The sequence below is a fragment of the Poecilia latipinna genome, unplaced genomic scaffold (assembly GCF_001443285.1).
Source record: "Poecilia latipinna isolate Pla-1442-1.1 unplaced genomic scaffold, P_latipinna-1.0 Scaffold198, whole genome shotgun sequence".
Lineage (NCBI taxonomy): Eukaryota > Metazoa > Chordata > Actinopteri > Cyprinodontiformes > Poeciliidae > Poecilia > Poecilia latipinna.
In genome coordinates, this window is record NW_015112814.1 from 377,222 (window position 1) to 389,011 (window position 11,790).

Consider the following 11,790-nt stretch of genomic DNA (forward strand, 5'->3'; position numbering starts at 1 on the left):
CTCACATTTTTACCCTTTTTGTTTTTAATTTGGCACGGGTTTCTAACCCCCCGTTTTGGGAAAAAAAAAAAAAAAAAAAAAAAAAAAAAAAAAAAAAAAGAAAGAAAAAAAAGAAGAAGAAGAAGAAGAAGAAGAAGAAGAAGAAGAAGAATAGCTTCTGTTTTTATACATTTAGGAAGGAACTCATCAAAAGCAAGAATAAATTGTCTTATAGTGACTGCAATGGTCTGTGATCATGTGATGACATAGAAATATAAAGCTGAGTCATCAGCATTCATATGGTAAAAAAAATGAAGCAGTGCAAAATTTTTGTAACCTTAGTTTTAGATAATGAATTAAAGTGGACCACTGGAGGAATCCCACATGTGGTATTTGTTCAGTTAGATTTGTAATTACCAAATAACACAGTAGTAGGTTTCTTTTTTTTTTCCTTTTTTCTTACAGTCTGTCTTGAACTTTAGCCTCTAACTCTCACTGAGAGAAGAATCAGAGAAGTTGTACATGTGATGATTTGAGTGTATATAATTCAAGAAGTCACAGGGTATTAATGATGCTTCAGTAATTTCTTTAGAACATTTTTCTGGGATCTGGAGTTGCTTGCATGTTCCGCACTGTGTAATGCAACATTTTTATTCCCTGTCATGGCAACGGGTGTCCTTGTGCTGCATTTCAGTGTGCAGACCCTTTTCTAGCTGCAAAGAGCTCAGTGAAAAATAATTCTATTTTCTGAAAATTGTTGATGAAACATGTATACAAAATGTTCCCACAAATGGTCTGATCTCACACCAGAGCAGCCACATTGTTATTAAGAAATAATCAAAGACACAGTTGTCTCAGGTGACTGAGCCGAGGGATCAAAAGGCAGTGTCAAAGGATCTAGACACCGTTTCAAAGCTGGCTCCATGCAGCTACAATGGGGGAAGTGAAGCATTGTTCAAGAGACTTCGCGCTTAAGCTCCTGTAAGAATTTCCGGTTTTGGACATTTGCGGCGTGTGAAAAAGTGACTCCTTTGCTTCACCTGTGCTGCTGGCTGGGCATCCAGAATAGATTGGAAACATCCATAGTATAAACACCAATCTTCTAAGAGTTGTTTTCATATCCATGGCATTTCTAGCTAAATGACAAATTCAAACACTTGTCACCTTTTTGGAATCAATCACTTTTAGCATCTACTTTTCATCTGCATATAATAACTACATCTACACTATTGTTGTCCGTCATACCACTCAAACAGTATGAAGTTCTTATAGATGCCAAATAGGACGAGCGATTTTAGAGTTTTGTCTATGCTGCAGAGGCTCCTCTTCCTCATCTGTTGCAGCTCTCATTGCCAGCAGGCTGGCTTAATAGAAAGACAAATTTGGGGCTTTGTTCTATCTTATTATGTAGAGTTTTTCTTTTTTATTTCATAATCAAAATAACTTTATTTTGTATAATGTAGAAAATATTATTATTCTAAAACAACATTTAATAAAATCATGCTGTACTGACTAACATACAGTGACACGTTAAAGTTGTGATATTTTTACATGAGGTTATGAAATCACTAAAATCATACCAACGCATTCTAAATGAAGTCTCCTTTTTCTCACAAATTAACCATCTGATAAGAACTATATAGAAAAGACTCCTTGCTGTCTTTAAGGTGGAGTCCCTCATCCTGAAGTCCTATGTCCCCTTTGGTCAGTAATATGGGAACCCCACAAAGATGTCTAGTGATTTGTCCCTTTGTTGCCTCCCAGACTAATGATAAGGAATCTCTTGGGGAGAGGAGCTGTCTGTTGGGTGGGCTTGTCGGCTCCTACGGTGGGATTGAGTTGCGTCCTCTATGTCCATCCTCGTTGGAGAGCCCCACACGGAGGATGGGCCCTCACACAGCAGGACGCCGTGCACATTCTAAAATGTTTTCACCCTTTGGAAGAAAAACAGAAGCAGATAGGCGATTGTGCACGCTTACTAACACAGGAGCGGAGGACTCAAGTCGCAAAAGCCGTGGGAACGGCTCCCTCTGGCGCCCCCTCCTTTTCTCATCAATGGGATAACTTCCTCCTATGTTTCTTTTTTTGGACAGATTAACTACTCATTTAGTGAACCAAGTCTTAGATCAGGCTCCTCTGGGCTTTGTACAGTAGATGTGACTTAATTGCTGTAATCATGTTTTTCCTCTCGAGACTCCAAAAAAAGAACAAAGAGAAGCTTCCTCGCAAATTCACTAAGGGTGTCAAAAGAAGATGGCCTAATCCTCCTCTGAGCCCCAGGGGAGCTTAGTGCAGGCCAGTGGCAGATAGAGGGCAGTAAATTTAAACAGAGCCCTTTCTTACTGCTGCGCTATGGTGCTCAAGGGAGAGGGGATGCTGGAGGACCCCTGAGGACTGCATTAACCCTGACAATAAAGGAGCAGACAATTAGTGTGAAACATGTTTTCTCTGCCTTCACTTTGTATGCAAATGTGTTCAGAAGGGTGAAAGTGTCCTTTGACGAAGCCCAGTAGGAGTTCATCAGAAAGAAGCAGTCATTGGAACCTGCCCCTCCAAAAAAAAAGAAGAAAAAAAAATTCTCAAAAGCTTTTTAGTCTCAAAGTTGACTTTCAGAAAACAGTGTTTGAAGAGCTGGACTTCCACAAAGCAGGTTAGTTGCAGTCCAGGAAGTTTTCTATTTTTTTATTTTTTTTATTTATTTTTTGCTTACTTGACCATTTTAGCTGAAAAGACTAAGATCAACTGATTCAAAGTAATGCATCAGCATCACACTGACATGAAAAGAATGGGGAACAGCATGACAATGAGATGCTTTAAAGTAGGAATTCAGACAATCAGGTTTCAGATCCACTAGTTTTTACTGTACAAACCAATTTTAGATGTATTTTAGGAGCATCCTTAAGATATGTGATCTACATCATCAGTAGAGATGCAGCAGTTAGATGTTACTAATTGAAACTGTCAGGTTTTCCCTTGATTGACTAAAAAAATATGTTTCCCCTATTCATGAAATGCATAGTAACTAAAAACAAAATCATTCAGAAAAAAAAATCTTTTTCATCAGATAATCCTCAGAAGGATGGAAATTGGTCAAAATCTGACCTTTAAGAAATCAGGAAATCTGTAAGAGCCTTATTGGTGCGTCTTCAATTGTCATTTCTGCTAAAGTAACACTTCTCCCTCTGATTTCAAAGACTTCAGTGGACATTTGTGGCTCAACCCCTTTGGGCTCTGTCTTGAAGCAATTTGTCAAACTGCTGCACTTATTGCTGCACTCTGGGAGAAAAAAGAACTGAAACAAAGCAAGCTTTCTCCATTATGTCCCCTTCAGTTTTCACTTCTCCATGTCAGGCCTTTGTGGAGTCTTCAGAGAAAATGGGTCTCTAGTTTCTGTCTGTCTCTCTCGCTGCACAGAAAGTCGGAGCATCTTGAGAAAGCGGCAGCTCGCTTAAGCCATCCCTGTTGTGCTTGTTTGAAGCCTTGCTTTGCCCTGAGCTGGTCCTTTCACAGACCTGTATGTATCCTCGGGGAATTACTTAATGGTTCCAAACCACTCCGTAAGTCGAAAATGCACATGCAAAAACGGCAATTCATCTCTGTAACAGTTCCAACAGGATACATTTTGGAAAAACTATGACGTACAATACAGATTTTTAAAATTTTAGCTGAAGGTTTTTTTGTTCTCGTCTTTCAGTCAATCGTAATGCATTTTCAGACTCCTGCAGAACCCAGCAACGCTATCTGAAATGATTCAATGTGATACTTCAAGCAGTATTTTAGTGCTTTTGTGTTTTCAGTCATCGCAAGCTCAGTAACAAAGACTTGCAGACTGTTGTTTTTCTTAATAATACGTCAGCTTGACATTTTTGCCAGACCAGAAGAAATGTGTAGTCCAGTGGTGGTTTTTGATATGGATTTAGGACAGTTGCCTACTGCATCAGAAAAAAGGCCACACAAGCACTAGACAAAAAAACAAAACAAAACAAAACAAAACAAAAAAAAAAACATCTACATGTAGCATACATTTTTCTGGATAAATGAGAGAAATGTTTTGTGAAAGTCTGTGTGCATAAAATAATTTACTCACTCATAGTCATGCAACAATCAGTCAGTCAGGGATCTTGATGCATAATTGGTAATTATTTCACAGTGATTTTTATGGCTGGATTCCTTACTCTTACTTACTGCTACGTTTACTTTAAATTTATTTTATTAATTATAGGCTTTAGAAAATAGACGCTATATATTGAACATTTGCGATAAATCCTATTTTTTATAAACTAGCAATATTTGATAAAAGCTCAAAGTCTTTTTTAATTCAAATATAGTTGATGGTGGATCAGTAAATAGACGTACACGATATGTATTGCAATACAGCAATTTCTTCGTTTTCTTGGGTCTCCATATTAATGTTCATATCAAGCAAGAAATGCTTCATATTTCAAGATTTTTCTGTTTATTGTTATGTCTTCTGACTGGCCATAGAAAACAAACACATTCTTCATTGGAACGAGAAAATACAAAACACAAATTTAGAGATGTGGCACTTTGAATTTAAGCCATTAAACTCAGCACGGTCATTACATTTCAGTGAGAATGTGACTTCTTATAATCCACTTCAAAAGTAGTGCATTAACATGCCACATTCCTCAGTCTGAATGCTGCACAACTGACCAAAAGGCAGAAACAAAGTAAAAGCAGGATGGGAAAACGTTCTAGGCTTCTCTTTATACTCTACCTCTGTACTAAATTAACAGAGGTGAAGGTGTTGGTTTACATTACAAAACTTGCGTTAGTTTTGCGCACATTTGAAGCTTTAAGCTTTATGATGACTTAACATGTAATTGTCTCAATTTTCTTTGAGAATAACAACAACAACAACAACAACAACATTTAAAAGTAAATAAATTCCAGGATTCTAATTTGTTTTTCCAGGATGACCTATGTGCTCGTTGTTCTCCTTCTTGTGCTTTTTATGTCTTTGTTTCCATGTGGCCTTTAGCTACTGACAGTAATAGCAGAGGCTGGAGAGAAAAAAAAAAAAAAAAACTTCTCTATCTTTGCTGTTCTGGAACACTTCAATGCCAGTAAGAAGGTCATTTCAGTAAGGTGTGATGAAGATGCCTTTCAGTACCTGATAAGACTGGCTGCAGTGTCCAGAGGATGGTCCTCCTCAAGACGTAATCCCTTTCTGTCTGAGCATTTTCTCACAGTAAAATAGTATGATTATTCCAAGTGGCTGCATACCACCACTTCTCATCATGCTTTTGAGAAGAGAGACGATTCCAACAGTAGCCTGATCCTTCACAGAGCAGCAGGGTATGATAGGAACGTGCAACAGCAGGAGGAAATAGGGGAGCGTTTTATGGTGTTGCCCTTTGTCTCTAAAAAGATGTAACGCAGATGTCAATTAGAGTAAGTTCAGATGAATCCAGCACAAAAAGGGAGAACGCTGCTAGTTTTGATCTTATTTCAGTTTTGATCTTACTCAGGTAATTAGTGCTTCATCGAGCTGACAAAAGCATAAAGCTGCATGCACTGACGTCGTAAATTCCTACCTTTGAACCTGCTTCCTGATAAACGTGAATGTAAACAACACTCGTTTTATCTCTCCAGCAGCTTTTTTATAAATGAACACACCTGAATGTCTGGGAGCCAAAATAAAGACAACACACTACACTTGAGGGTTATGTCTAAAGGAAGGAAGGCAGGAAGGAAAAAGTAAAGGCATTGTCTGGGATGACAGCTTCGCTTCAGTGTTAGTGGGAAACCTGTTTCTAAAAATCTTTTCTTTACTCATGCTGTTTCTCATTTCTCTCCTGTTTTTGTCAGTCCTTTTGTTCACCTTTTCCAAGAGCCCTCACTACAGCAGCCTCCTATTGCCTTCATCTTAATTTGCAACAAGTCTAGAAGAATTTTCATTGGTAGAAAACATCCAAAGCTTACAGTAATTCCTCTTCCCCTGTCTTGAAAGTGTAAAAATTGACGTGGATTTATTTGGGAAAACAGATTTTTTTTTTCGTATAATGATCAGCTCTTGTCCGTTTTCCACATTGCCGTTCTCAAAACATCGTTATCCCAGCTTGCCCAGTCAGAGATGTTGCCGTGTTTTGCAGCAAAATTAGTACTCCTTGTACTTTTCACACGCTTTGTTCGTGCCATTGACTGTAAGGTTTTAGCGTCCCTTTGGCTTCAGAAAAGGCCTGTAGCGACATGTGTTTCCAAGAGAGGCAGAAGATAATTGCAGATGGTTCTGATCGAGTTGTGTGTGTCACTTGTACCTGTTACGTTGATTAGGCTTGTGGTTTTCAACACAAACAGTGGTTACCAAGGCTCTACGGAGCAGGGAACATTGCTAGCTATTGTCTACATATAATGGCAATCTGTTCACACACAATTTCAGCCTTATGTACAGCATCAGAATGAAATACCTGACCATATTTATAAAGTATTTGGTGAAGCTTTTAATCCAAGGAACACTGTGTCATTTGTTCAGCATCGTGTTGGGAGTCTCATGCTCCCAGTAGTGAAACTTTTGTTAAATGTTACTACAAGACATTGATCCAAATCACGCATGAAAACAGTTTTGTAACAGTTTAATGTGGACTAACACAGACCTGACCATGCTTGATGACAAAAAGCATATTGTTTCTTCTCAACCTACTAATGGACATGCAGAAGGTGTGTGTATGTATTTGAGCCACAGCCTGTTTAAGTAACTTTGACTTTGTGCACGAAAGAGAAAATTCACAATGAATACAAAATTGCACACTCAAAATTTGTGTTAAAATAATTGAAGTTGATGAATTGTTTACTAAACAAACTCTCAAAATAAGAAGGTTTTGAAGCATATTTAAAACCTTTGGGTTGATATGTCATTCATGACGGCACGTCCACATCATCACAAAATCACTTCTCACCATTATATGTCAGTTTTAATATTTGCATTCAACTTATAATGGAAGTTTATATTCTCTCAAGTTTACCATGTGCATATGAAGCAATGGGTGGATTTCATGTCATCATCCCTTTGAGTTTAGGGGGAAATAATAAAAAATGCAATACCAAGATAATCAATCAGTTTTTCTCTCTTACCCACAAAATCACATAGACAGTTTTCTGTCTTTTTCCTCCACACGCACATAATTTTTTTAGATAAAAGCTGCTGGGTTTGGTTTGGAGAGGAGTAATGCAACTCAGGGCGTGGATACCAACAGATGTTTGGAAATTATGGTAGTCAAGTTAATGACATGACTCCTCAGTTTTCCTGTCGCTTGATTTAGATCAAGCACTAACAATCACAATCTTGGAATACTGGTAAGCACTGTAATATATGAGAATTTATATTTTTGCCTGCTGTGATGAAGCCTATATGAGATATGTTGGGAGCCAATACTCAAAACGTTCCATTAAATATTCTGCACACAGCACTTAGCATAAGACATCCGTCAAATCAGCGTGAGCCACCATCCTCTAATGAAGGCCTGCGGGAAGTAAGTTTTGTGGTTGGGGGAATGAAAAAGCTAAATGATCATCTCATCGTTTCAGCACAATGCACCTGTACCTGTAGCGTGTTTTATTCTTTATACAACCCGTGCAGCTAATTTCTTTCTGCTTGCCCTTGTGAATTACTCACAAACCATTGACTCTCATCATAGTGGCCACCCATCCTTCTCTCTTTCTCTCTAGAGACCAACCAGCCACCCAGTTTGCCAGGAAGGCAGTCCAGCAGTCTTTAATACTCTTCCTTGTGAGATTTAGTCCTAATCCCCTTTGGGTCACTTTAGCCATTATCCAGTCAGGGCTGCAGTTAACAGGCTTTAGCTATGACTAGCATGAGCTGTCTTTGAGCTTAGATAAAGCAGTTTTAGGTATAGACTCAATTATTTTCTGCATTCTCTTCAAAGGAATGCAAAAGTTTATCATTAGAGACTTACAAAGCATGCTGCCTCTTTTTAGTTGGGCTAATGTCAGTTTTAATAAATGTAGGGAGTCTTTCATAGTCAACTTTTAAGACAGAATTTAGCTTTTAAAATAGAAGAAATAAAAAGAGATAAGTGGAGTTCGAACTCATCTTCAACTTCAAATTGTGTTTGTAGGGAATCAGTTATGACTGACAGGACTTCTTCTCTTCTTGGCACTTTCTGTCTCTTTATGTACATTCAAAGACTCGGTTAATGCAGCTAATGACGTCAGCAATTGTCATCTTGATGATGATTGACTTGATGATGATAGCTCCGGTGTGGCAGCATTTTTAAAGCCTGACACAAAGCGACTGTGTCAATGCTAATCTTGTCTTCCTCTGGTTTTGTACTGTGTTTGAATTAGTTGACGGTGTTGAGGAAGACCCTCATAGTGTGTTGTTGAAAAGAATAGGTCTTTGACACTCTTTGTTTCATTTTTCAGGGAACTGATGCCCAAGTCGTCAGAGGACCAGTTGACCATGGAGAAGACCCCCAGCTACTTTGTTACAAGGGAAGTCCCGTCTCGGATCTACTCCATGTCTAAAGACACCAAACTGATCGTTGTTGTACGAAATCCTGTCACCCGAGCCATCTCGGACTACACCCAAACCCGCTCCAAAAAGCCGGACATCCCCTCCTTTGAGAGCCTCACTTTCAAGAACATATCAGCAGGTCTGATTGACACCACATGGAGCGCTGTTCAGATCGGCATGTATGCCAGACACCTTGAACGATGGCTCCAATTCTTCCCAATGGAGCAGCTGCTGTTTGTAAGTGGAGAGCGTCTCATTACCGACCCTGCAGGTGAGATGGCTCGTGTTCAGGACTTCCTTGGACTTCGGAGGGTGGTCACGGAGAAGTATTTCCACTTTAACCCAACAAAAGGATTCCCTTGCCTTAAAAGACCGGAGGTGAACGCCAAGCCACACTGCCTGGGAAAAACGAAAGGCAGGACCCATCCGAATATTGACCCACAGGTTGTGCAGACTTTAAGGGATTTCTATAAACCGTTCAATAGGAAGTTTTACAAGATGACTGGTCACGACTTTGGTTGGGATTAAGCAAGATATGGCAGACTAATGCTGGTTCTTTGTCTGTGTTTTTTTAATAATCATTCAGGACATATTGCGATACAGTGTATGTACAGTATTTAGTTGTGTGTAAAAAGTTCAGAAGTCTATTTTATAATAATTTATTGTTAAGATATTAAGTCACAGAGCTGCCTGATCAGGTTATTCGTGTTTTCAAGTCCCATGAGGTGTTTTTATTTTTATTTTATTTTTTCTAGAAGCACAGGTATTTTAAGGTATTTTTAACCTAAAAGTCTTCCGCCTTTTGTTTCACCCTAATCAGATTAGGATTCAGCTCCCCAACAAACTGGTAATATCCCTTTAACATTAGCCTGACCCTCAGAGGACTGTCCACCCACTTAGGTGGGTCGATATAGACCTCAGCTGATCCTGTGCAACTCGCCAGGTGGATCAATACAGTAATAGGTCCTCATTAAGTCAATTAGGCCTGAGTGATGGCATCACCTTGATCTTGAGTGTGTCAATATAACATCTGTCTATCAGTAGCACAATGCTTTTGGTTGAGCCGTAAGCCAAAGTCAAGTTGATATAAAATTATATGTGACAGCAGATTTTTTTTTTAACTTTATTATTTTATTATATTTATCCAAAAGGGAGTCCAGGCACAGCACTATGGGGGATATTATTATCAATTTTTCATGAAATTGCTCCTCAGTTTTCATAATGCCTAAACACAAGATTATTTTATGAGAAAAGCCATACCGCTCAGTTACATGTATTGATCCCTACTGAAACTGCTGGGATTGATTGCTCTGTGCAGCTTTTTTTTTTTTTTACTGCAGTGTGTTAATTATGCACTGTTCCCATAAAAAAAAAACAACAAAAAAAAAAAACGAGCATCTCTTTCTCAACCTTCGGAGACACCTGACAGGATTTAATACATGCCCTGCTACTTCTGAGGTTTTTCTGTTAACTTTGGTTTTATGGCTGAGTTTTATTCAGCCTCAATTGACATGCCTTTGCAAGCTTTTTTTTGGCATCAGCCAGTATTCACTATTCATGATCTGCAGCCATTTGGGAAAGGTACTATTTTTGCTGTATGAACTGATTTACAACACAAACACTGAAATCAAACGGTTTCAAATGAGATCTTGATGCAAATCTGCAGTCATGTGGGTTTTATGAAGTAGAAAATAAATCTGTTTTGCCAGTATTCTTTGTCATGTTTTTATGTGTGATGTTGTTTCAAAATGGGGCCTTTGTTAAATTTGCTGTGTTGCTAATGGGCTATCCTCTTAATACCTGTTTACATTGCTGGCTCCCTGCAGGGAAAAGCAGACTGCTGTGTCTAATTCACCGTCTTGCACATTATTTTGCTAATTAGCAGAGTGCTTTTAACTACTTTTTAGCTGTTTCAGCCTCCCACTGCTGCCACTGAAAGGATGTTGTTGCCATGACCCCAACAAACAATAAAAGTGTCAAGTTTCCCATCTGGAGAGCAAGGAGATATTACAACACACTATATGCCTCTTGGTGACACTTAACTTTGCACAATAACATTGTGTCAGCCATGTCCTTTAACACTAATGACCTCTAAGGAGCTGCTGACTAACATAGTATTTGCTTTGATCTCACAAATATTTTTTATTGTAATATACTCCGACATTTATCATGAAGGAGTCTTGCTTTTTCTGAGGCTTGCTTTAAGCAAGTGCTTCCCATCACGAAGAGCTGATGCTATAAGAAGATATGAATCAGCTTTTCTCTGTTAACAATCTTTATTTAACTCGCATTCAAAACACCTTCATTTACCTGAGACTGCCAAAGGTGATGAAACCAGTCTCCCTGGTGTCGGGCAGGCTGTCTGATCACCCAGGAAGCATCTCCCTTTGCAATTAAAGGGATGGAGGAGGTGTGCTGTAATTGCTAGGCTCCCAGCTGGGAAATCAATGTTAGCATACATCCCTTCAGGCTGTTGTAAGGGAGGTTCCTCATGTTTTAAGGCTGGGAAGACAAGGGAAATACACATCTGGCAGCCTGGAGAATTAAGTCGCTTTAAACATCCACTTGGCAGCTACGGTCGGAGATGAAATCTGAGCTTCTGAGTAAAAGTGAAGGGATATAAAGTATCTCACACTCAACAGAATGCTTGGTTCAAAGAACAGCGGTGCAGAATTTTGGGGCAACGGAGCAAACTATTCTCATTAGGATTTTAGTAGAAGTTTTCTTTTATGTGCAGTGCCTTATATATACTTATATAATTATAGCGTGGAAGCAAAGCGATATGTAGTTTTCAACATTTTGTGCGGATGAAGGGTGGCATATGTATCCAGCCTCTCCAAAACATTTGGTCCCTTCTGACCAGAGCATCTTGTACATGTTTGGTATGTACTCTAAATAGATCACTGCAAGCTGAGGACTTCTGATAGTTCTTTTTGGAGTGTGCACAGATGTTTACAAGTCATCCCAACTGAATCTCACAATCTTCTTCAGTCTGATTACTGTCAGTTTAGGTGAGGCTTTATGTCTTTGCAGGCTTGTAACTGATCAATCATTGGTTGATGATGGACCAATGAGTTGTTGAGATATTCAAAGTTTAGGATCTTGTTTATACCTTAGTCTTGAACATTTCCAAAGCTTTATCCCTAATGTGTCTGTCTATTTCTAGGACTTAATGATGCTGAAGTCAGCCATCCATTTATAGTTCAGTTTATTCAATTGAACAGTTAATTCCACTGCAATTTGCAAAAAAAAAAAAAAAAAAAAAAAAAAAAAAATTTTCCACACAAAAAAAAATTTTTTTTTTTAAAAATTAA

At 38.7% G+C, this 11,790-nt stretch overlaps 1 protein-coding gene across 1 annotated transcript in view; it reads left to right on the top strand.

The window, feature by feature from the left end:
* Positions 1–10,188, top strand: part of hs3st3b1a (heparan sulfate (glucosamine) 3-O-sulfotransferase 3B1a) — a 14,772-nt gene extending 4,584 nt beyond the window's left edge. Inside the window, exon 2 of the mRNA XM_015031073.1 lies at positions 8,386–10,188. Within this exon, the coding sequence (XP_014886559.1) occupies positions 8,386–9,004 (619 nt within the window). The 3' untranslated portion in view covers positions 9,005–10,188. The remainder of the gene's footprint in view (positions 1–8,385) is intronic.
* The last annotated feature ends 1,602 nt before the right edge of the window (positions 10,189–11,790 follow it).